The sequence below is a fragment of the Nomascus leucogenys genome, chromosome 22a (assembly GCF_006542625.1).
Source record: "Nomascus leucogenys isolate Asia chromosome 22a, Asia_NLE_v1, whole genome shotgun sequence".
In the NCBI taxonomy this organism is placed as follows: Eukaryota; Metazoa; Chordata; class Mammalia; order Primates; family Hylobatidae; genus Nomascus; species Nomascus leucogenys.
Window position 1 is genome coordinate 339,223 of NC_044402.1, and position 25,381 is coordinate 364,603.

The 25,381-nt window shown below is 56.1% G+C and overlaps 2 gene segments (V, D, J or C); both read left to right on the top strand.

Moving 5' to 3' along the window:
* Positions 1–2,118, top strand: part of LOC100582477 — a 106,771-nt gene extending 104,653 nt beyond the window's left edge. Inside the window, 2 exon segments of the C gene segment in view lie at positions 1,277–1,407; positions 2,035–2,118. Coding sequence covers positions 1,277–1,407; positions 2,035–2,118 — 215 coding nt within the window.
* A 394-nt stretch (positions 2,119–2,512) lies between these two features.
* On the top strand, positions 2,513–25,381 carry LOC101177143. The segment is given in 10 exon segments: positions 2,513–2,540; positions 5,233–5,453; positions 5,604–5,803; positions 19,620–19,712; positions 19,854–19,986; positions 20,280–20,346; positions 23,720–24,028; positions 24,236–24,556; positions 24,643–24,966; positions 25,050–25,381. Coding segments are annotated over 10 exon segments (2,028 nt in total).

Genomic DNA, 25,381 nt, shown 5'->3' on the forward strand with positions numbered 1-25,381 from the left:
CGGCAAGCCCCTGCTCCGCGGGCTCTCGGGGTCCCGCGAGGATGCTTGGCACGCACCCCGTGTACATACTTCCCGGGCGCCCAGCATGGAAATAAAGCACCCAGCGCTGCCCTGGGCCCTGCAAGACTGTGACGGTTCTTTCCACGGGTCAGGCCGAGTCTGAGGCCTGAGTGGCATGAGGGAGGCAGAGCGGGTCCCACTGTCCCCACACTGGCCCAGGCTGTGCAGGTGTGCCTGGGCCGCCTAGGGTGGGGCCCAGCCAGGGGCTGCCCTCGGCAGGGTGGGGGCTTTGCCAGCGTGGCCCTCCCTCCAACAGCAGCTGCCCTGGGCTGAGCCACGAGAAGCCCTAGGAGCCCCTGGGGACAGACACAGCCCCTGCCTCTGTAGCAGACTGTCCTCTTCTGTGAGCGCCCTGTTCTCAGACCCCCGTGCCCACTCAGGGACATGCCTAGTCCATGTGCGTAGGGACAGGCCCTCCCTCACCCATCTACCCCCACGGCACTAACCCTGGCAGCCCTGCCCAGCCTCGCACCCGCATGGGACACAACCGACTCCTGGGGACATGCACTCTCGGGCCCTATGGAGGGACTGGGCCAGATGCTCACACACACACTCAGCCCAGACCCGTTAAACAAACCCCGCACTGAGGTTGGCGGGCCACACGGCCACCACACACACACGTTCACGCCGCACACACGGAGCCTCACCCGGGCGACCTGCACAGCACCCAGACCAGAGCAAGGTCCCCGCACACGTGAACACTCCTCGGACACAGGCCCCCACGAGCCCCACGCAGCACCTCAAGGCCCACGAGCCGCTCAGCAGCTTCTCCACATGCTGACCAGCTCAGACAAACCCAGCCTTCCTCTCACAAGGGTGCCCCTGCAGCCGCCACACACACACAGGCCCCCACACACGGGATCACACGCCACGTCGCGTCCCTGGCTCTGGCCCACTTCCCAATACCGCCCTTCCCTGCAGCTGGGGTCACATGAGGGGTGGGCTTCACATCCACCTGCCCTCTGGGCCTCAGGGAGGGACACGGGAGATGGGGAGTGGGTCCCGCTGTGGGCCAGTCGCTATCTAGGGCCGGGTGTCTGGCTGAGCCCCGGGGCCAAAGCTGGTGCCCAGGATGGGCAGCTTCGGGGAGCTGACCTCAGGACACTGTTGGCCCATCCCGGCCAGGCCCCACATCCTGGGCCCCGACACAGAGGGAATCACCCCCAGAGGCCCAAGCCCAGCGGGACACAGCACTGACCACCCCCTTCCTGTCCAGAGCTGCAACTGGAGGAGAGCTGTGCAGAGGCGCAGGAGGGGGAGCTGGACGGGCTGTGGACGACCATCACCATCTTCATCACACTCTTCCTGCTAAGCGTGTGCTACAGTGCCACTGTCACCTTCTTCAAGGTCGGCCGCACGTTGTCCCCAGCTGTCCTTGACATTGTCCCCCAGGCTGTCACACACTGTCCCTGACACTGTCCCCCAGGCTGTCCCCCTGTCCCTGATGCTGTCCCCCACGTTCTCAAACTGTCCCTCACACTGTACCCAGCTGTCCAACAGTGTCCCCAGGCTGTCTCCACATGTCCCTGACACTATCCCCAACGCTGTCCCCACCTGTCCCTGACACTCCCCAATGCCGTACCCACCTGTCCAACAGTGTCCGCCAGACTGTCTCCTCCTGTCCCTGACACTGTCCCCCAGGCTGTCCCCACCTGTCCCTGACGCTGTCTTCTGTGTTATCCACATGCTGTCGCTATCATGGCCCTGCTCTCCATCCATGTCCAGGCCTGGGGGCAGGCAGTGTAGAGGCCCTGGTACTTGGGTGGCCTGAAAGGCAGATGGGCCTCGGGGGCAGAGATGTGGCCTCAGTGGCCTCAGGGGTGGGTGGACCTTGGGGGCACAGATGTGGCCTCAGTGCCCTGAGGGGTGGGTGGACCTTGGGGGCAGAGATGTGGCCTCAGTGCCCTGAGGGGTGGGTGGACCTTGGGGGCAGGGCTGTGACCTCCTCACCCCTGTGCTGTCCTTTGCCTACAGGTGAAGTGGATCTTCTCCTCGATGGTGGACCTGAAGCAGACCATCGTCCCCGATTACAGGAACATGATCAGGCAGGGGGCCTAGGGCCACCCTCTGCAGGGTGTCCAGGGCTGCCCAGACCCCACACACGAGCCATGGGCCATGCTCAGCCACCACCCAGGCCACACCTGCCCCGACCTCACTGCCCTCAACCCCATGGCTCTCTGGCCTCACAGTCACCCTCTGACCCTGCCACACCTGACACACCCCCCTTCCAGACCCTGTGCATAGCAGGTCTACCCCAGACCTCCACTGCTTGGTGCATGCAGGGCACTGGGGGCCAGGTGTCCCCTCAGCAGGACGTCCCTACCCTCCGGCCCGCCAGGTGCTCACACAAAAGGAGGCAGCGACCAGCATCCCAGGCCCCCACCCAGGCAGGAGCTGGCCCTGGAGCCAACCCCGTCCCCGCCAGCCTCCTGAACACAGGCGTGGTTTACAGATGGTGAGTGGGGGCATCAGCCGCCAAGGTAGGGAAGCCACAGCACCATCAGGCCTGTTGGGAGGCTTCGGAGAGCTGCGAAGGCTCACTCAGACGGCCTTCCTCCCAGCCCCCAGCCAGCCAGCCTCCATTCCGGGCACTCCCGTGAACTCCTGACATGAGGAATGAGGTTGTTCTTATTTCAAGCAAAGAACGCTGCTCTCTGGCTCCTTGGAACAATCTCGGTGCCAGCACCACCCCTTGGCTGCCTGCCCACACTGCTGGATTCTCTGGAGGAACTCGACCCGCAGGGACAGCCAGCCCCAGAGTCTGCACTGGGGAGAGAAGGGGCCAGGCCCAGGACACTGCCACCTCCCACCCGCTCCACTCCACCGAGATCACTCGGAGAAGAGCCTGGGCCATGTGGCCGCTGTAGAGCCCCACAGTGCAAGGGTGAGGAGAGCCCAAGGAAGGGGCATCTGCCCAGACAGGCCTCCCAGAGAAGGCCTGGTGACCAGGTCCCAGGCGGGCAAGACTCAGCCTTGGTGGGGCCTGAGGACAGAGGAGGCCCAGGAGCACGGGGGAGAGAGGTGGAGGGACACCAGGAGAGCCAGGAGCGTGGACACAGCCAGAACTCATCACAGAGGCTGGCGTCCAGCCCCAGGTCACGTGCAGCAGGAACAAGCAGCCACTCTGGGGCCACGAGGTGGAGAGGCGAGACGACAAAGAGGGTGCCCGTGTTCTTGCGAAAGCGGGTCTGCTGGCCACGAGTGCTGGACGGAGGCCCCCACGCTCTGCTGCCCCCATCACGCCGTTCCGTGAATGTCACGCAGAATCCGCAGACAGGAAGGGAGGCACGAGCGGGAGTGCGACAAGCGCCTGCCTCGGCCGTCAGGGAGGACTCCCGGGCTCGCTCGAAGGAGGTGCCACGATTTCAGCTTTGGTAGCTTTTCTTCTTTTAAATTTTCTAAAGCTCATTAATTGTCTTTAATGCTTCTCTATTTTGATGACAATAAAATATCCTGTTTAAGTCTTATACTTCGTGATGGGAGCTGCCTTCCTGTGTCCACGCGCCTCCTGCCCCCGGTGGGAAGCACAGTCAGGAGGAGGCTGGTCGAGCTGCACCTCGGGGGCTCCCTGCACACACCCCCAGCCTCCTGCAGCCACACGCACTGCCCGTGCGGCCCTCCCTGGCCCCTGTCGCTACATGGACCCCCGGGGCTTCTCCTCCTTCCTACATGGATGCAGCTTCTCCTCCTGCTGGGAACGGTGCTGCCTGCCCTGGTCACTCTGTGGGGCACAGGGCCTCCAGGGAAAGCTGGGTCGAGGCCTGGGAGCTGGCTCAGGCTGGCCAGGCAGAGCCACATGGAGGGCCTTCCAGAACCAACCATGGTCCGAAGCGAGAGGTGGGTGTCAGATCTGTGTGCGTCAGCTCAGGACCACGGCGGGGCGGCTCGCACAGCAGACGTGGATCCTCCCAGGCCTAGAGACCAGGAATCTGAGATCGGGGTGTGGGCAGGGCTGGTTTCTCTCAAGGCCTCTCTCCTTGGCTTGTAGACACCATCTCCTCCCTGGTCCTCACATGGCCATCCCTCTGTGTGCCCGTGTCCTAAGCTTCTCTTCTTAGAAGAACACACATCGGATTAGATTAGTGACCTCGTATGAGCTTAATGACCTCTGTAAAGGCCCCATCTCCAAATACAGTCACATTCTGAGGCCAGGGATTAAGACTTCAATATATGAATTTGTAGGGGCCACAGTTTAACCCATCACAGTCCATACTCTGGCCCCCCAAAATTCATGTTCTTCTCACATGCAAAATACATTCATCCTGTCTCAGCACCCCCCTGGGCACTAGGTCATGTAGCAAGGACAGATTTTCAACAGAAATAACTATTGCAACAGAAGAAAAGTCCGGCATGACCCGAACTCACCTTCATCTGTGCAGAGGCCACAGCCTTGTAAAGGGAGGTGGTAGGGGGAGCAGGGAGGGTGCTCAGGGCTCATTGGTCAGGGAAGGGAAAAGTTGCCCGGTGCTGGTCAGCGTCCCTGGGATGGGGCCCGCTGTGTCCGTGCTGGCCACTGTTGAGGTCAGGACTCTGTCCTCCCAGAGCCTGGAGACACAGGCCCCATCCTTCCCAATGGGGACACTTCAGGGAGTGGCTCTCAGGTCCCAAGAAAGACCCTCCTGGGTCACAGGAAATGCACAGACATCGGGAATGGACAGAAGGACGTGTGGTTGCAGCCCTTTCAGCAGACACCCTGAGAAAGGGAGGTCAGGGTTGGTCCAAACAGTCAGTTCTGGTGCGCGGAGCTTTCTCAGGCAGGTGTTGACGGATCAGGGGTCGGCCTAGGGGTACGGCCAGAAGCTGTTAGAAACTGTTAGTGTCTGCTCAAGTCTTTACAAGCCAAGGTTGAGGCGGAGTGGAGAGGCTCCAAGGAGCCTGGCTGGAACTCAGTCAAGGACAGGGTCTGGTTCCTGCGGTGGCTGCGGTGGCTGGGCTGGGAAATGCCATCGGAGGTGCCTGTGGCAGGAGAGAGACCATCTCACCCGGGAAAAGGGGAGTGGTTGGATTCGTTTGTGTGGCATCGAGCAGCAGGAGCTGCACCAAACACAGAGTTGGAGATGAAATCCCCAGACTCCAGGCCCTGCCGTGCCGTGGGAGGGCTCGCCGCTGGAGGGTGGGCTCAGGGGGGCCTGGCCTGAACTGGGTGCTGAAGCCCAGCCCTTTAACTCTCAGGACACGCTGCTGCAGCCCCGAGGGGGGTGAGGGAGACAGCACCTGGGGTGCAGGGCGGGCAGCTGCTGCATCACCGGCTCTATCCCAAGCCCAAGGATGACGTCCCAGAGATGCAGGAGAGCTTTGTCCAGAGAAGGTGCCAGCCTTCAGGGACCCTGCTGGACAGGTCTCCACCCTCTGCCCTTCAAGGGGCCCTACGGGCCTCCGGGTGCTCTGGTCGGGTGGGCTCCAGTCCACTGTCTGAGGATGGACGGCCTGGCCAGGCTAACGAAAGGACACCCAGGGCAGTGCTGGGCTCCGGGTCATTCCGTGCACTGAGCAGGCTGAGTGGGGAAGAAGCAGATGCTCCCTGCAGCTCCTGCCCCCTGCAGGGCCTGGTGCCTGGACCAGGTCCCCCTGTGGAAATTGGCCCCCTCCCTGAGCCATCCGGGGCCCACAGCCCCCTTTCCACCTGGGACCGAGCATCCTCCAGAGGGCCAGACCTCCTGCAGGGACACCATGCCCAGCCCCAGGACCCTCCCCCTCAACTCTCCAGCAAGGCTGCCCCTGCACACCCCCAGCAGTCCATACTGTGAGGTAACATGACATCGTGTGACGTGGTGTGATGTCCTATGACAGTGTGACATCCCTGGTGTGATGTGGTATGACGTGGTGTGATGTGGTGTGACATGTGATGTGGTGTGACATGGTGTAATGTCCCTGGTGTGAGGTGGTATTGGACACAGTGTGATGTCGTGTGAACAGATGTAACATCCCTGGTCTGACGTGGTGTGACATAGTATGATGGGTATGACATCCCTGGCATGATGGGGTATAATATGAAATGATGTGGTGTGGTGTGACATGTGATGTGGTGTGGTGTTGAGAGGTGACAGCGTGCCAGCAGTCCTCACAGCCCTCGCTTGCTCTCGGTGCCTCCTCTGCCTGGGCTCCCACTTTGGCGGCACTTGAGGAGCCCCTTCAGCCCACCACTGCACTGTGGGAGCCCCTTTCTGGGCTGGCCAAGGCGGAAGCCGGCTCCCTCAGCTTGCAGGGAGGTGTGGAGGGAGAGGCGCGAGCGGGAACCGGGGCTGCGTGTGGCACTTGCGGGCCAGCTGGAGTTCCGGGTGGGCGTGGGCTTGGCGGGCCCCCCACTCAGACCAGCCAGCCGGCCCTGCCGGCCCTGGGCAATGAGGGACTTAGCACCCAGGCCAGCGGCTGCGGAGGGTGTACTGGGTCCCCCAGCAGTGCCAGCCCCCCAGCGCTGCGCTCGATTTCTCACGGGACCTTAGCTGCCTTCCTGCGGGGCAGGGCTCGGGACCTGCAGCCTGCCATGCCTGAGCCTCCCACCCCCTCCATGGGCTCCTGTGCAGCCCAAGCCTCCCCAACAAGTGCCACCCCCTGCTCCACGGCGCCCAGTCCCATCGACCACCCAAGGGCTGAGGAGTGCAAGCACATGGCGCGGGACTGGCAGGCAGCTCCACCTGCAGCCCTGGTGCAGGATCCACTGGATGAAGCCAGCTGGGCTCCTGAGTCTGGTGGAGACGTGGAAAACCTTTATGTCTAGCTCAGGGATTGTAAATACACCAATCGGCACCCTGTGTCTAGCTCAGGGTCTGTGAATGCACCAATCGGCACTCTGTATCTAGCTCAAGGTTTGCAGACACACCAATCAGCACCCTGTGTCTAGCTCAGGGTTTGTGGATGCACCGATTGACACTCTGTATCTAGCTGCTCTGGTGGGGCCTTGGAGAACCTTTGTGTCCATACTCTGTATCTAACTGATCTGACGGGGACGTGGAGAACTTTTGTGTCTAGCTCAGGGATTGTAAACGCACCAATTAGCGCCCTGTCAGAACAGACCACTTGGCTCTACCAATCAGCAGGACGTGGTGGGGCCAGATAAGAGAATAAAAGCAGGCTGCCTGAGCCAGCAGCGGCAACCGGCTCGGGTCCCCTTCCACGTTGTGGAAGCTTTGTTCTTTCGCTCTTTGCAATAAATCTTGCTACTGCTCACTCTTTGGGTCCACACTGCTTTTATGAGCTGTAACACTCACCACGAAGGCCTGCAGCTTCACTCCTGAGCCAGTGAGACCATGAACCCACCAGAAGGAATAAACTCTGAACACATCCGAACATCAGAAGGGACAAACTCCAGACATGCCACCTTAAGAGCTGTAACACTCACCGCGAGGGTCCACGGCTTCATTCTTGAAGTCAGTGAGACCAAGAACCCACCAATTCCGGACACAGTGTGACATGATGTGATGTGATGGGACAGGGTATGACATCCCTGATGTAATGTGGTGTGATGAAGTGTAACAGGCTGTGACATAGTGTGATGTGGTGTGACATGATGTGATGTGGTGTGACGGTGTGGGACATCCCTGGTGTGATGGGGTGTGATGTGATGTGATTAAACCTTGATTTAATACAGCACATGTTTCTGTGAACACAGGGTTGGGGCTAAAGTTACAGGTTAAAAGCATCTCAAAGCAGAACAATTTTTCTTTGTACAGATCAAAATGGAGTTTCCTATGTCTTCCTTTTCTACATAGACACAGTAACAGTCTGATCTCTTTCTTTTCCCCACAGTGTGACATGGTGTGACACTCCTGCTGTGACTCGTGTTTGACATTTGTGGTCAACCCAGGATACACAGGTCTCTGTGGCCAAGGGAAGGGGGAGAATGGAACCATCTGAGCATGTTGACCTGGAGGAATTGGTGGCCCTTGAGTCCACGAAGCCCACCCTGCCAGGTGTCCCTGCCCCATGTGACCCAAGTGGGCTTGCAGAGCAGCAAGCAGGACTCTGGTTAGACAGGAGGAAGGACCTGCCACCACGTGGCCTTGTGAGGAGACACAGAGCGAGGCTGTGACCTCAGCGTCCGCCCAGCACAGGGTGCTGCTGAAGCCCCTCCTGTCCTCTCAGCAGGGGTCCCAGAGCAAGGCCTGAGACAGGCTGAAGAGAGGGGCAGAGGGAGGATGCTGGGGTGAGGGGAGTGAGAGCCCAGGTTTCAGCTGAGACCCTGCACAGGGAGGAGCCTAGCTGAACACCCATCTCCCCACACGCTCCCAACCCTGCCTCTGCCCGACCACCTCCCAGAGGGCACCTCGAACCCTCTGACACCCACACTCAGCAAAGGGTGTGGTGTCCCCACTGAGCCCAGCCAGCGAGGCCCGGCACAGCCATGCCTGTGCCCACCACTCCCATGGCCAAGCTCCCTGCTCACACGGCAGGGCCAGGCCTGGAGGCGACAGAATGCCCAGTCTGGCATGGTACTCAAGCTGCACGTGCCTGCCATACGTGGGGGCCACACAACAATGCCTGCCACGCATGGGGGACACGTGACACACACACACACACACACACACACACACACACACACACACAGACGGGCCTCACAGGCACATGAATACTTGCGACCCCAGCACCCACCCAGCGCACTCATGCACGGGCTCCCCAGGTGGGTCACAGTCTCACGCCTTGAGCTACTCCACGTGCCAGGCCCTTCACCCACGTTCCCGTACCCGGTGCTAGCTGTTGAGCCACATCTTCTCTGTGGATCCCTCCCAGCCCACTCAGCACAATGCGCATGCTCTCTCCCGTCCTGCGACTGCACTGGCCTCTTCCCCTCAGCACCCACGTCTGGCCATCTCCCAGGAGACCCCGACCACCACGGGCAGGGACCACCCCACACCTGACCCCAGGAGGAGTCACACTACATCCTGCTTCAATATCGAAAAGGGGAAAAGCTGGAGGAGGGGAAAGAGGAAAGAGAAAAAGGCAAGAGGGGAGGGTCACATTCTTGTGAGGCTTTGATTACAGCTCATTGAGCCCCCACGTTGCATGAAAAGGAGGGGTGGAGGGAGCAATTACACATTCGCCTTGTGCTCCGCAAATCTGCACTTTATGAGAAAATAAACAGAGTAGAGGAAGAAGTCAAATATGCATTCCTCTCAGGGGCAGGAGGGATGATTTCTTGTCTCATTTTGTCCCATGTGATGAAGACTGGGCTGTTAATTTATATTGTCAGGTGAGGGAGGCCACATGGGCAGACCTGGCCTATCTGCTGCTGTCAGTTTAGAAACAAAAGGAAATGCATGACTTTTGTTCTTTTTTTTATAATTGTTTTTTCAGGACTCAGCTTCCCACCGCATCTTTTCTTTTTGGCATAGTGAGTCTGGAGTCCTGAGATTTTATTTTCCTTTCACAATGGTCAAGGTCAGTGGTGTGACCAAGGTCGCACCCTCAGTATTCAGGAGAGCTGGTCCACACCCAGACCCCTGCCATCCCTGGACGCTTTTCAAATACGTGCTGCAGTCTCTGACACTCTCTCACCATCGTAGAAACTGAGGCCTTGGTGAGCCTGCAGCCCCTGCTCATGGGGGCTGTGCAGGCTAAAACCCGCATTTCTGACCCAAAAGCTCCTATTCCTTTCACTCGCCCCACACCAGCTCTTTGAGTCCAGAGCTTTGTCCTTGCCTGAGTCCCACCCTCAGGGACAGGGGCCCAACCCAGCCACCAACACATCACACCCTGAGAGGGTGCCAGGAGCCCAGAGATGTTTGGAGAGCACAGAAGCCCTGGAAGCTCTGTGGAGATGCTGCACATTTCTCCATTCAACAGATACCAGGTGGCCACCAGCAAAGATGCCACATGGCATGGAGCTTGCCTTGGCCAACAGGACAGGTGTGGGGTTGGGAGGCCTTCCCAGGGCACTCCTTGAAGCAGAGCTGTGGGGAAAAGTTGGGGCCAACCTCAGATCTCCTCGTCAAAACCAGGTCTCCTGCCACCCCAGGCCACAGAAAACTAAGCTCCCTGGATACTGAGGCTGAGTGGGGCCATGGGGGAAAAGAAATCACAACGAGTTAAAGGAACATTTTTTAAAAATATTATGATCCTGACTCACATAAACATATGACGACACAGTTCAGAGATGCTCTTTATCTCATTAATGAAGGTGTTGCAACCAGTTCAAAGTGGAAATCTAAGGACTACACTTACATAATTGATGCCGGAATGCTAAAAGGAGTTCATAGATGCAAAACTGGCCTCTTCCCTGGGAGATGAGGAGGAGTCCATTGTCCTTCCAAAGATGAGAACTTGAATTTCTACCAATTCAAAGAGTTTTTGCATTGCTATCAATTATGTACAACCTAGAGCAGTGGTCCCCAACATTGTGGCACCAGGAACCAGTTCCATGGAAGACAATTTTTCCACAGACCAGGATCGGGGGATGGTTTGGGCACAAAGCTTTTCCACCTCAGATCATTAGGCATTAGGGTGTCATAAGGAGTGTGCAACTTAGATCCCGTGAATGTGCAGCTCGCAATAGGGTTCGCTCCTATGAGGATCTAATGCTGCCACTGATCTGACAGGAGGTGGAGCTCGGGCAGTAATGCTCACACACCCCTCACCTCCTGCTATGTGGCCCAGTTCCTAACGGGCCATGAGCCAGTTCCAGTGCATGACCCAGGGGTTGGAGACCCCTGGCTTATAGAGGTGTAAAATAGTTCAAAGGAAATAAAAGATGCAGAGCTCCATAGAATGAAATAACCTGGAAGAGTGTACAAGACGATGCCTTGCTTTCCATGGAAGGCACCTAGTAATCTTTTGGTCCATTTCAATTTCTCTCAATGTTTCCTATAAACATATATAACTGACTGACACAAACAGATCCATAAGATAAAGACCCCTGTAAACCAACGAGAAACAAAATCAAATAATTCAACGAGGAATAGGCAAGAGAATTCAACAGATGTTTTACAGAAGATATCCAAATAGCCACTAAACATATGAAAAGATGTTGAACCACACTAGTCAACAGGGAAATGAAAATGAAAAACCACATGAGAGAAAGTAGTTCTGATTCCAATAATGCTGGAGCAGCTAATATCAGACTAGCCCTTTGGCAGATGGCAATTATAAACACTGGAAAAGCTCTAAGCACACACAACACCCACACACACCAATTGCAGGCACTGGAGCATGACCAGAAGTAGGCAAACACTAGTAAGGATTTTTCTTTGAAATATTCGTCTGAAGTCACACCCCAGGGCATGGAACAGGTGCGGCTAGAGTTCAAGCAGGAAACTGCAGCCCTCCAGGTGAGGAGTGGGATGCAGGGCTGCATTTTCAGAGCAGCTGGAAATGAAGAGAAGATGTCCATAAAGGAGAAGGTCACCGAAGGGAAACCCCACAATCTGCAAGTAAACTCCACTGAAACCTCTGGCCAATCCTTCAGGTGTGCATGCGTAGGGAGAACTCCAAGGGGCCCAGCAGAAAGCAACACCTGGAAGGTCGAGAGAACTGAGATTCCAGCTACTGCCAACTTCCAGGCAGACAGACTTTGGAGTTTGAGTCAACTCAAGCTAACTGCTTGCTAACATTGAAAATAACAGTCAATGCCCTGCTAAGGAAGAATGCAAAACCCATAGCCTGTACCACATGTTATCAACAACATCAGGTGCACATCCAAAATTACCATCTATGCAAAGAAATATGAAAATGTGATCCATAGTCAAAAGAAAAAGTGATCAATGGACATCAACTCCAAGGTGACCTCATGCAGATACAGTTATCAGACAAGGACTTTAAAGAAGTTATGTTAAATATGTTCAAAGACTTAGAGAATATGGTTATAATGAGTGACTAGATGAGGTATCTCTATAAAAAACTGAAAATAGTTACAAGAACCGAATGAAAATTCTAGAACTAAAAGTATGATTCTGAAATGAAAAACATTTGGCCAGGCCTAGTGGCTCATACCTGTAATCCTAGCACTTTGCGGGGGCCAACAAGGAAGGATCACTTCATCTCAGGAGTTTGAGACCAGCCTGGGCAACATGGTGAAACCCCATCTCTATTTTATTAAAAAAGAAAAGAGAAAAACATTACCCAAGTTTAATAACAGATTGGAGAAGACATAAGAAGGAACTGAAAACTTAAAGATGCATCAATAGAATATATCAATTCTTTTTAATCCAATCCAAAGGAGAGAGAGAAAAATACTAAAAAGTGAAAAGAGACTCATCCCGCTGGACAAGGCAAAGGACTCTAAAACATGCGAAACTGGAGTCCAGAGGGGGATGTAATACTTCCATGGGAAAGGTCAACCCTAAGCTATATGCAAATGTACCTTCATAGGCTGGTGTGGTGGGCTGATGGCATCTCCCTGGCCAAATGTATGCCCACCTGGAACCTCAGAATGTGATCTTATTTGGAAATAGGGTCTTTACAAATTATGTTAAGGACTTCAGATGATATACTAAATTTTGGATGGATCCCAAGTCCAAAGACTGGTGTCCTCATAAGAGGAGAGGACACAGACACACATGGAGGTAAGCCATATGATGACAAAGGAGAAGATGAGGGGTGTGTCAGGAGCCACCTGTGTTTGTCCATTTGCATTACTGTAAAGAAATACCTGAGGCTGCGTAACTTACAAAGGAAAGAGGTTGAATTGGCTCACAGTTCTGCAGGCTGTATAGGAAGCATGGCGCCAGCATCTGCTTCTGGTGAGGACCTCAGGAACTTACAATCATAGCAGAAGGTGAAGAGAGAGCAGGTATGCCACATAGCAAGAATGGGAGCAAGAGGCTGAGGGGGGCCCCAGACTTAAACAACAAGACTGTGTGTGAGCTAACTGGGGGAGAATTCACTCATCACCAAGGGGATGATTCTAAATCATTCATGAGGGATCTGCCCCCTTGATCTAATCACCTCCTAGAGGCCCCACCTCCAACACTGGGAATCATATTACAACATGAGATTTGGAGGGGACAAATATATAAACCACATCCTTCCACCCCTGGCCCCCCAAATCTCATGTCCTTCTCATGTTGCAAAATACAATCATGCCTTCTCAACAGTCCCCCAAAGCCTTACCTCATTCCAGAATCAACCCAAATTTCCCAAGTCCCAAGTCTCCTCTGAAGATGAGTCCCTTCCACCTATCAGCCTATGAAATCAAAGACAAATTGACTCCCAAAATACAATGAGAATGCAGACATTGGGTAAACATTCCCATTCCACAAGGGAGAAGTTGGCAAAAAGAAAGATCTACATGCCCCATACAAGTCAGAAATCCAGCAGGGCGGTTATTAAATCTTAAAGCTCCAAGGTAATCTCCTTTGACTGCATGTCCCATATCCAGGGCACACTGGTGCAGGGGGTGGGCTCCCAAGGCCTTGGACAACTCTACCCCTCTGGCTTTGGAGGATGTAGCCCCTCTGGCTTCTCTCACACAATAGAGTTGAGTGCCTGTGGCTTTTCCAGATTCAGGGTGCAAGCTGCCAGTGGATCTACCATTCTGGGGTCTGGAGGACAGTGGCCCCCTTCCCACAGCTCCACTAGGCAGTGCCCTGGTGGGGACATTATATGGGGGTTCAACCCCACATTCTCTTTGGCACTGCTCTAGTAGAGGTTCTCTGTGAGGGCTCCATGCTGGCAGGAGGCTTCCGTCTGGGCACCTAGGCTTTCTCATACATTTCTGAAATCTAGAGGGAAGATGCCAAGCTTCCTTCACTCTTGCATTCTGGGGGCCTACAGGCTTAACACCAGATGGAAGTCACCAAGGCTTATAGTGGCTTGCACTCTCCAAAGCAGCAGCCTAAGCTATACTTGGGGCCCTTTGAGCCAAGGCTGGAGCCAGAGGAGCCAGGATGTGGAGATCAGTGTCCCAAGGCTACACAGGCAGCAGTGGCCATGGGCATGGCCCACAAAACCATTCTTTCCTCCTTGGCCTCTGGGCCTGTGACGGGAAAGACTACCTCAGAAATTTCCGAAATGTCTTCAAGGCCTTTTTCCCTTTGTTCTGGATATGAGCACTTAGCTCCCTTTTAGTTATGCTAATCTCTCTAGCAAGTGGCTGCTCTATAGCCTACTTATATTTCTCTCCTGAAAATACCATTTTCTTTTTTGTTTTTTTTTTGTTTTTTTTTTGAGACGGAGTCTCGCTCTGTCGCCCACGCTGGAGTGCAGTGGCACAATCTCGGCTCACTGCAAGCTCCGCCTCCCGGGATCACGCTATTCCCCTGCCTCAGCCTCCCGAGTAGCTGGGACTACGGGCAACCGCCACCATGCCCAGCTAATTTTTTATATTTTTAGTAGAGACAGGGTTTCACCATGTTGGCCAGGATGGTCTCGATCTCCTGACCTTGTGATCCACCCCCCTTGGCCTCCCAAAGTGCTGGGATTACAAGTGTGAGCCACCGCGCCCGGCCCATTTTCATTTCTACCACGTGGCCAGCCTGTGAATTCTCCAAAATTTTTTATGTTCTGCTTCCCTTTGTTGATGAAAAAAGCCAAACTCTATAAAACACTTGACAAGATTGATTCTGAGCCAAATATGAGAGCCATGAACTGTGGCACAGCCTCAAAAGGTCCTGAGAACATGTGTGCAAGGTGGTTGGGTTACGGCTTGGTTTTAGGTTTTAGAAAGACATGAGACATCAATCAATACATGTAAAGTATACATTGGTTTGGTTTGGAAAAGCAGGGCAATTCAAAGTGGGGAATTCCAAATCATAGGTTGATTTGAAGATTTTCTGATTGGCAATTGGCTGAAAAATTTAAATTATCTAAAAAGTTGAAGTCAGCAAAAAGCAATGCTTAAGATAAAGGGGGTTGTGGAAGCCAAGGTTCTTGTTATGTTCCAGAGAGAAGAGATGGTCAATGTCTCTTATCAGAACCTAAAAGGTGCCAGACTCTTGGATAAATATCTCCTGAATCAGGAAGAGACCTGGAAAGGGAAAAAGATTCTCTACAGAATATAAATTTCCTCCACAAGAGACAGCTTTGCAGGGCCCTTCCAAAATGTGTCAGAGAAATATATTCTGGGATAAAATACTATAATTTCCTTCCACGCCTGCCACCTGTCATGTGATGCTATACCAGAGTCAGGTTGGAATTTGATACATTATTACAAAGAGTCTGCTTTGTCAGTCTTAAGCCTGTTTTAATGTTAACACTGGTCAGCTGAGCCTAAACTCCAACAGGGAGAGGGTATGATGAGGGACCTCCCCTTCCTGTCATGGCCTGAACTGGTTTTCCAGGTTTCTTTGGAATCCCCTTGGATTAGCATTTTATTTTTTCGTTTACACCTTTTAAATATAAGTTCCAACTTTAAGTCATTTCTTTGCTTCCATATCTTATCATAGACTGTTAGAAGCAACCAGGTCAAATCTTAGAAATGTCTGCTTAGAAATCTCTTCCACCACATGCCCTAAGTCATCACTCTTAAGGTCAAACTTCCACAGATCCCTAGGGCATGAACACAGTGCAGCCAAGTTGTTTCTCAGGATTTAACAAGGGTGACCTTTACTCCAGTTCCCAATAAGTTCCTCACTTCCATCTGAGATTTCCTCAGCCTGGCTTTCACAGTCCATATGTCTATCAGCATTTTGGTGACAACCATTTAATCAGTCTCTAAGAAATTCCAAACTTTCCCTCATCTTCCTGTCTTCTTCTGAGTCCTCCAAATTCTTTTAGCTTCTCTGCCTGTTACCTAATTCCAAAGCTGCTTCCACATTTTCAGCCGTCTTTATAGCAATGTTCCACCCTTCAATACCAATGTTCTGTGTTAGTTTATGTTACTAGGGAAAAAAAAATACATGAGGCTAGTAATTTATAAAGAAAAGAGGTTTAGGCCGGACACTGTAGCTCATACCTGTAAATCCTAGCATTTTGGGAGGCAGAGACAGGAGGATCACTTGAGCTCACAAGTTTGAGACCTGCCTGGGCAACATAGTGAGAACTTGTCTTGAAAACACAAGAAGGGAAGGGTGGGGGAGAGCAGAAGGGCAGGACAGGGCAGAAGGGACGGGCAGGGAAGGCAGAAGAGAAAGAAGGAAAGGAGGTTTAATTAGCTCACAGTTCTGCGGGCCATTCCAGAAACATGGCCCTGGCATCTGCTTCTGGTGAGGCCTCAGGGAGATTGCAATCATGGCAGAAGGCAAAGGGGGAGCAGGCATGTCACATGGCAAGAGGGAGCAAGAGAAGTGGCATGTCCCAGACTTTTAAACTACCAGCTGTCACGTGGACTGAGGGAGAACTCACTCATCACCTGGGGGATGGTGCTAAACCATTCATGAGGGGTTCCAGCCCTGTGATCCAATCACCTCCCACCAGGCCCCACCTCCAACACTGGGATTAACATCTCAACGTGAAATTTGGAGGGACACACAGCCAAACCATTTCACCACAGGAAGCTGGAAGAGGCAGAGGATCCTCCCCTGGAGCACTCAGAGACAGCCACCAACACCTTGATCTCAGATTCCTGACTTCCAGAACTCTGAAAAAATTTTTGCTGTTTTAAGCCACATTTGTGATATTTTTGTTACGGCAGCCACAGCACGGTTATAGCTGGTAACAGAGTTCTTTAGCCTCCAAAATACAAGCCTGGGGTAAATATAACTATTGAATTTGGCCACATGGAAATCAGGAAGAATGTAATATGCATCATTGATGGACGGGATGACCTGGGAGATCGTGGCAAGTTTAAAGCTAATTGGAAGTTGGCAACCAAAAAATCCTGTCTTGCAAATTACCAGGAAATCGCCAAGAAAACCTTTAGAAAACATGGTTAAAGATGGAGAAACCCAGATAACTCCCTGGTTTCTGAAGAGGTGCTTAGGCACTTAAGTGAGACTGACGAGAGTTCACACTGTACCCTTCAGAAGGGCGGACACTCATGAGATCATCAACCATAGCTCCCTCCCTGGGAGGCAGACACAGAGCTGGAGGCGGCTGCCATAAATTAGGTGGGCAGAGAGGCATCAGCACTGGGACTTGTGGGAGGCCTGGGAAGGAACAGGCAGCGGTGGGGCCTGGACAGCCCTGGGGAAAGGAAGTTACTTGGAGGAGACCAGGGGCTTGCATTTGGGCCAAAACCAAGGACAAGAGATCAGCTGGTCCCAGGAACTCTGGAGCCCAGCACCCCACCATGGGTGCAGGGGCCTGACAACCCAACAGAGGGCTGTGGGCACCGGGCACCAGCCTGTGGGGGGTCTGAAGGCTGCTGCCCAGCCACACATGTCCTGGTTCTGAACAAAGGGTCCAAGAGGCACCACCCTCCTCAGAGCAGCCTCTTAGCCTCAGCTGGTGTTGGCCCCTGGTCACCCCACATGCCCTGGCCTCAGAAAGGGGCTCCTCCATTTGTATTTTCTATCTGATCCTTGACACAGTGCTAACACCAATGACCAAACCCTAATCTTGGTTCACACACTCTGCAAAGAAATGACTGAGACTAGTTCTTCCCGAGGTCAGTTTTAGAACATGTTTATTCTAACTTAATTCTGCCTTATCTCTGTGCACCAAGAAAACTATCTGCACACGTGTAGTAAAATGTGAAGTTACCTTCATTTTGTTTGTATACTAAACTTTTAAGAAATCTCACTTTTTAAAACTTGGTTTTGTGTTTTGTGTGCTTATAATATTTTCCATAATAGATCATTTTAATGACGAAGTCTCAATCTTCTGACAGAATGCAGATCAATGGATTCCTAGCCATCAGGGAGGCGCTGATTGCAAAGCGGCCTGGTGGAATTTTTGGAGACATTCTGCATCTTCTTGCGACTGTTCATCTGCATTATGGTGGTGGTTGCATGACTGTGCATTTGTTGAAACTCACATGTAACGGGATGGATTATACTGAATGTAAACTACACTTGAGTAAATATCACTTTTAAAACTTTAAAAAGTTGGGGGATGGTTCACTTCCCTGGCTCAAAGCCCCCTGGCCACGCTGCCTGGCCAGCCCACCCCCATCCCTGCCAGCGCTTGCCTCCAGCATCCCAACAGCCTCCTGACACCCTGGGCTGCTCTAAACCCTCAGGAACACAGCCATCCGGGATCAGCTGGATGGAGATGGGGAGCCCGAGACTCGTGCCACACCACGTCCTCCCGCCCCTACCAGCCACACACAGACGTCAAAGCAGCACTGTCCTCGCATGCGCTGCTCCCACCCACCCTGGCACGGTCATTCCAGGCCTGGGGTAGGAAGGCAGACGCTCCCCCTGCCCCCAGACACAAGCATACCTGCACACACACCCCAGCATACACACACACTCACATGCACACACTGACACACACAGGTCTGTACAGCTGAGACACAGCCCGTTCCCAGGCAGTCCAGCCCCCATCACTGAGGGAAAGGGGCAGCACTGTGGGGCTACAGGAGTGGCAGCTGGACACAGAGCCAGGCTCTGGCGAAGGCCCAGGCCACTGGGGGAGGCTGCTGGAATGGCTGGGCGTGAAGGCCAGAAGAGGGCAGGAGTGGCTGGGGGCACTGTGCCTGTTGGGCCTAGGTGGGCACACACTGGGCAGGAGAGGAATAGCCCGGCCCCTCAGACAGGAAGGGGTTGGGGCAGGGGCCATTTCTGGAGGCCAGGGCAGGGCCAGCACCCCAAAGAAAAGCAGAGCTGGGTGAGAACGGACATGGGGCTCAGAGCTGAGCAGGCCTGGTGGGCCCCAGGAGGGAGACACAGAGGACCGGGGATCTCAAGGCTGGCAGAGGCCAGAGATGGACCCCCAGCTGGGACGCCATCCTCCTTCCTGGGGGCCCACCCTGCCCGGCCCCTGCAGCCCAGCACAGCTTGAGGCATTGGCTAGAACTGGGTGAGAACGGGCCAGGCACTGAGGCCTCTGCCCCAAATGCCCACAGCCTGGGGAAAATGAGCAGGTACATGGAGGGGCAAGTGGAGCCCCAGGCACATCCACACAGTGCACACAGCCTCACCGGGGCCCGGGAAGTGGGTGGGCAGGAGGCTCGCCACCCCTGCTGTGGTTTATCTCAGAATCATGGGTCCTTCCAGGGAACTCAGCATTTTCCCCTCAGCCTCCCACACGGCACCTTTCCCCAGGGCCACGAGCTGGGCATGGGGGCCTTGGACAGCCTGGGAACTGGACACTCACCCCCGGCCTGGGTTCCCTGAGCCTCACATCATAGCCCTCCAGGGCCCTGGCAGCCAGCAGCCCTTCCAGGGTGTTCCACACATGCTGAGCATCTCTCTGAGGGCGCCAGGCCTGACAGCCCCTCTCCCTCCACAGGAGCACCAGCCCTGGGCACCCGGGGTCCCAGGGGCAGGTCCCAGTGTCTCCCTCCCCAAAGATTCTCTACACCCCACCCCTCCCCGGTGGCCACTCCATGCATGCTGCCCTCCAGGGACAGGCAGGCCAATGGTGTGAAGGGAATCATCACGCTCAGAGCAGAGCACTGGGTGCAACCAAGGATGAATGCCATGGGCGCCTCCAGGAAGGCCACTGAGCCCGAGCCCGGCCTTCTCCATGTACCCACACCCACCCACAGCATAGATGGGGCATGGCGTCCCCAGCCTCCAGCAGCTTCAGGGACCTTGCAGAGCCATCAGCCACCTCCTCACAGCTCCCTGCCAGCCCCTGGCCAGGCCCCCAGGCCCCAGCCTTCATGTGCTGGCCTTGAGGAGCAGCCCAGCTGGGGACCCCCGGCTGCAGGACAGTGACCTGGGAGTGAGTACAAGGTGAGGCCACCACACAGGGTGCCAGCTCCAAGCGGGTCACAGGGATGAGGGCTGCGGCCATCAGGAGGCCCTGCACGCACGTCTTGGACACGTGGCCTCCGAGGGCCAGTTCGCCTCGGTGTGCCTCATTCTCCCGCACAGAAGAGCCCCCACCCTTTCTTCACAAGGCTTTCGTGGGCGCGGAGGCGGCGATGCCCAGTACCCTCTCCCTTTCCCAGGCAACGGGACTCCGAGTTTGCTGACTGGGACCACCAAGCCCACGCATGCATCAAGAGTGAGAGTCCGGGAGCTGGGCAGGGGCCCCGGGGTCGGGGCTGAGACAGAAGAGAACCTCCCCCAGCACTCGGTGTGCATCTGTAGTGAAGGAGCCTCACCTGAGCCCCCGCTGTTGCTCAATCGACTTCCCAAGAACAGAGAGAAAAGGGAACTTCCAGGGCGGCCCGGGCCTCCGGGGATTCCCACCCCATTTTTAGCTGAAAGCACTGAGGCAGAGCTCCCCCCACCCAGGCTCCATTGCCCGGCATAAAAATAACAACCGTAGTTACTGATCATCTGGGAGCTGTCCAGGAACCCGACAGGGAGCCGGACGGGCCACACCGGCCACAGGCACCAAATGGAGGCCCGGGCACTTCAGGTATCCCAGCCCACCGGGAACCCCAGTTGAGGGGCTGGCCCGGACAGCAGTGAGGGAGAGGCTGCCTGGGCCCCTGACAGGGAGGGGACTCCTGGGCCACCCTCACAGCATAAACCAAGCTTCTTGGTCACTGCATGGACTCTAGGCATCCCTTCCCTGCATGGGGACACAGGAAAGCTAGAAACAGCCTAATGCCGACCTGGAGAAGGCAGGGGGCTGGGAATCTTGGCTGGGACAGGGCTGGGCCCAGGACTAAGAAGGTCAGAGGCCCCACGCTGGGCAGGGCTAGGCTGGGTGCAGACTGCCTGCCACCCCCAGGACAGGGACAGCCAACCCAGAGCCGGGAGGGAGGGTGGCGAGGCGGCAGCAGGGAGCTGTCCTGAGCTCCACTGCGCAACTGGCTGATCTGGGCAAATCCGAGCTGGAGCTGGGCGGACTGAGGGGGGCTTGGCTGAGTGGACTAGACTGAGACAGGCCAAACAGACTGAGCTGAGGCGAGTTGGGTGGGCTGAGAGGGCTACCCTATCCCTTTAGAGGACAGGCTGGCCAAGCTGGACTGTCCTGAGCCAGGGCGATTGGGGCTGGCCCGGGCCAGCTGAGTTGAGTGGACTGGGTGGAGTGAAAGGAGCTGGCCTCAGCTGAGATGGGTTCTCCTAAGCCCTAAGGCGGACTGAGCTGGGCTGAGCTGGACTTATCTGGGGGGCAGGGCAAAGTCAGGCTGAGCTGAGGTGGCCTGCCCTGGGTGGTCCAGGATTGAGCTAAGCTGAATTAGGCTGACCTGGACTTGACTGGACTTGGTTGAAATAAGCTGGGCCGACACAGGAGTAGGGACAAGCTACAGTTCTCTACTCAGGGTGGAATGGGTGGTCGTGGACTATCCGGGCTGAGCGAGACCAAGCTGGGGTATTACCTGCTGAGCTTACCTGACCCGGCCTGAGTTCAGCAGGGCTGCGCTGAGCTGGGCTGAGCTGGACAGACCTGAGCCAAGCTTAGCTGGTTGAGCTAAGCTGGGCTGAGCTACATTGGGGTGACCCGGGGAGGGCTAGGCTGGGTGAGGGATCTGAGATGGACAGGGTTAGAAGCTGGACTGAGCTGGGCTTAATTGCTGAACTGAGTTGAGCTGGGGTGAGCTGATCTGGGCTGGGCTGAACTGAACTGTCCCAAAGTGAACTGGACTGAACTAGGCTAGCCCTGCGTGGGCTGGGCTGGGCTAACCTAGGTTCAGCTGGGCTCATATGGGCTGGGCCAGGCTAAGGTGAACTGAACTGAGCTGAGCTGCGCCAAACTGGGTTCAGCTGGGCTGGGCTGGGCTGAACTGACCAGAACTGAACCTGGCTGGGCTGGGCTGAACTAGGCTAGCCTGAGCGGGCTGAGCTAGGTTGGACTGGGGCAGGCTGGGCTGGGCTGGGCTGGGCTAGGCTAGGCTAAGCTAAGCTAACCTAACCTAACCTAACCTAACCTGGGTTCAGCTGGCCTAGGTTGGGCTGGGCTGGGCTAAACTGGATTCAGCTGCGATGTGCTAATATGGGCTGGGCTGGGTCAGGTTGAGGTTAACTGAACTGGGCTGACCTGGGCTGAGCTCAACTGAGTTCACATGGGCTGGGCTGGGCTGGCCTAAACTGGGTTTGGCTGGGCTGGGCCAACTGGGCTGAGGTGGATGGAGCTGAGCTGAGCTGGCCTGGCCGGGCCTGAGCTGTGATTGGAAGACCTGGGCTGAGCTGGACAGACCTGAGCCAAGCTTAGCTGGGTGGGCTAAGCTGGGTTGAGCCAAATTGGGTTGAGCTGGGGAGGGCTAGCCTGGGTGAGTGACCTGAGATGGACAGGGTTAGAAGAAGCTGGAGTGAGCTGGGCTTGGATTATTGAACCGAATTGGGTTGGGGTGATCTAAACTGGGTTCTGCTGGGATAAGCTGATCACGCTGGACTGAACTGAGCAGAGCTGAACCTAGCTGGGCTGGGCTAAACTGGGCTAGCCTGAGTGGGGTGAACTGGGCTGCTGGGGCTGGACTGGGTAAGCTGGGCTGAGGTGGGTTGGGTGGAAATGGGCTGAGCTGAGCTAGGCTAAACTGAGTTTGGCTGGGCTGGGCTGGGCTGGGTTCAGCTGAGCTGGGTTGGGTTAGACTGGGCCAAACTGGGTTCAGCTGAAATGGGCTAATATGAGCTGGGCTGGGCCAGGCTGAGCTCAGCTAAACTGGGCTGTGCTGGACTGGGCTGAGCTAGACTAAACTGTATTCAGCTGGGCTGACCTGTCCTGGGCTAAACTGGGTTCAGCTGGGCTGGGCTGAGCTGGGCTGAATAGGATTAGTTGAGCTGGTCGTAACTGGATTTAACTAGCTAGGCTAGGCTTAACTGACTAAGCTGATCTGGACTGTATTCATCTGGGTGAAGCCGGGGTGAGGTGGCTGCTTTAGGTCCAGCTTTGCTGAGCTAAACTGGACTAGGCTAAATTGATCTGGACTGACCATTCTCACCTGGCTAAGAGGAGCTGAGTCAGAAGCAAGCCAGTTGAGCTGGCTGGACTGCAAGGGGAGGTCCTGGGCTGACCTGGGCCAGGCTGAACCAGGCTGGCTTAGAGTGCACTTCAGAGAGTGACTCCCCCGGTAGGCCAGTCTCAGCTGAACTTGGCTGTCCCGGTGGGCAGAGCAGGGCTGGATACTGTGATTTTGGGGGTACCTAGAGCAGACTTCAAGGCCAAGCTAAACTGGGCTCCAGGGGCAGGATGGGCTGGGGACTTGGGGCTCCAGGCAAGGGGCGAAGGGCCACGCTGTGCAGACCGCACTATTTGGGCCAGGGTTCTGTTGTGGGAGGGACTGCCTGGGGCATCAGGGCAAGTCTTCCCACCCTTCCCTAGAGGTCAGGGATGGGAAGAGCACCATGGGAGTCTGGCAGGTCAGGTGAGGGCTGCTGTGATGGGGAGATCGAGGCTTGGCACTCAAGAGCCTGAGGACCTGAGACCACAGCCTCGGGGGGCTGGGGTCAGGGTTGGAGGGCAAGCAGACCATCCACCATGAGCCCAGAGAGAGTTTGAAGGGGGAGGGCTCTGGGGTCCCAGGCCCCATGGGGTCCCCGGGCTTCAGCCGAGGTGCATGGCCCAGTGCCCATATGCTGCAGCACTTGCAGGGGGAGGCTGGGGTCATCCTGGGGGCACCCCCCTTCCTGAGCCCAGCCTGAGGACAGTGGCTGAGCAACAGCTTCTGGTGGGGGAATGGGGGCCCTGGGAGGTGCCCTGGGCCTGGGGCTTGTGGGGAAAAAGGCCCAGAATGAGCCTGGCCATCTGGATCCCTGCCACGGGGTCCCCAGCTCCCCCATCCAGACCCCCCAGGCCTGATGGGCGCTGGCCTGAGGCTGACACTGACTAGGTTCTGTCTTCACAGCCTCCACACAGAGCCCATCCGTCTTCCCCTTGACCCCCTGCTGCAAAAACATTTCCTCCAATGCCACCTCCGTGACGCTGGGCTGCCTGGCCACGGGTTACTTCCCAGAGCCGGTGACGGTAACGTGGGACGCAGGCTCCCTCAATGGGACAACTATGACCTTACCAGCCATCACCCTCACGCCCTCTGGTCACTATGCCACCATCAGCTTGCTGACCTCCTCGGGTGCGTGGGCCAAGGAGATGTTCACCTGCCGTGTGGCACACACTCCATCGTCCACAGACTGGGTCGACAACAAAACCTTCAGCGGTAAGAGAGGGCCAAGCTCAGAGACCACAGTTCCCAGGAGTGCCAGGCTGAGGGCTGGCAGAGTGGGCAGAGGTTGAGGGGGTGGGTGGGCTCAAACGTGGGAACACCCAACATGCTTGGGGACCTGGGCCAGGACGTGGGGGCAAGAGGAGAGCACACAGAGCTCAGGGAGGCCAACAACCCTCATGACCACCAGCTCCCCCACAGTCTGCTCCAGGGACTTCACCCGGCCCACTGTGAAGATCTTACAGTCGTCCTGTGACGGCGGCGGGTACTTCCCCCTGACCATCCAGCTCCTGTGCCTCGTCTCTGGGTACACCCCAGGGACTATGAACATCACCTGGCTGGAGGACGGGCAGGTCATGGACGTGGACTCGTCCACCACCTCTACCACGCAGGAGGGTGAGCTGGCCTCCACACAAAGCGAGCTCACCCTCGCCCAGAAGCGCTGGCTGTCGGACCGCACCTACACCTGCCAGGTCACCTATCAAGGTGACACCTTTGAGGACAGCACCAAGAAGTGTGCAGGTACGTTCCCACCTGCCCTGGTGGCCACCACGGAGGCCAGAGAAGAGGGGCGGGTGGGCCTCACACAGCCCTCCGGTGTACCACAGATTCCAACCCGAGAGGGGTGAGCGCCTACCTAAGCCGGCCCAGCCCGTTCGACCTGTTCATCCGCAAGTCGCCCACGATCACCTGTCTGGTGGTGGACCTGGCACCCAGCAAGGGGACCGTGAACCTCACCTGGTCCCGGGCCAGTGGGAAGCCTGTGATCCATCCCACCCCAAAGCAGGAGAAGCAGCGCAATGGCACGTTAACCGTCACGTCCACCCTGCCAGTGGGCACCCGAGACTGGATCGAGGGGGAGACCTACCAGTGCAGGGTGACCCACCCCCACCTGCCCAGGGCCCTCGTGCGGTCCACGACCAAGACCAGCGGTGAGCCACGGGCAGGCTGGGGTCGTGGGGGGAGGGAGGGAGCGGGCGAGCGGAGCCTGGGCTGACCCCACGTCTGGCCGCAGGCCCGCGTGCTGCCCCGGAAGTCTATGCGTTTGCGACGCCAGAGGAGCCCGGGAGCCGGGACAAGCGCACCCTCGCCTGCCTGATCCAGAACTTCATGCCTGAGGACATCTCGGTGCAGTGGCTGCACAACGAGGTGCAGCTCCCGGACGCCCGGCACAGCATGACGCAGCCCCGCAAGACCAAGGGCTCCGGCTTCTTCGTCTTCAGCCGCCTGGAGGTGACCAGGGCCGAATGGGAGCAGAAAGATGAGTTCATCTGCCGTGCAGTCCATGAGGCAGCGAGCCCCTCACAGACCGTCCAGCGAGCGGTGTCTGTAAATCCCGGTAAATGA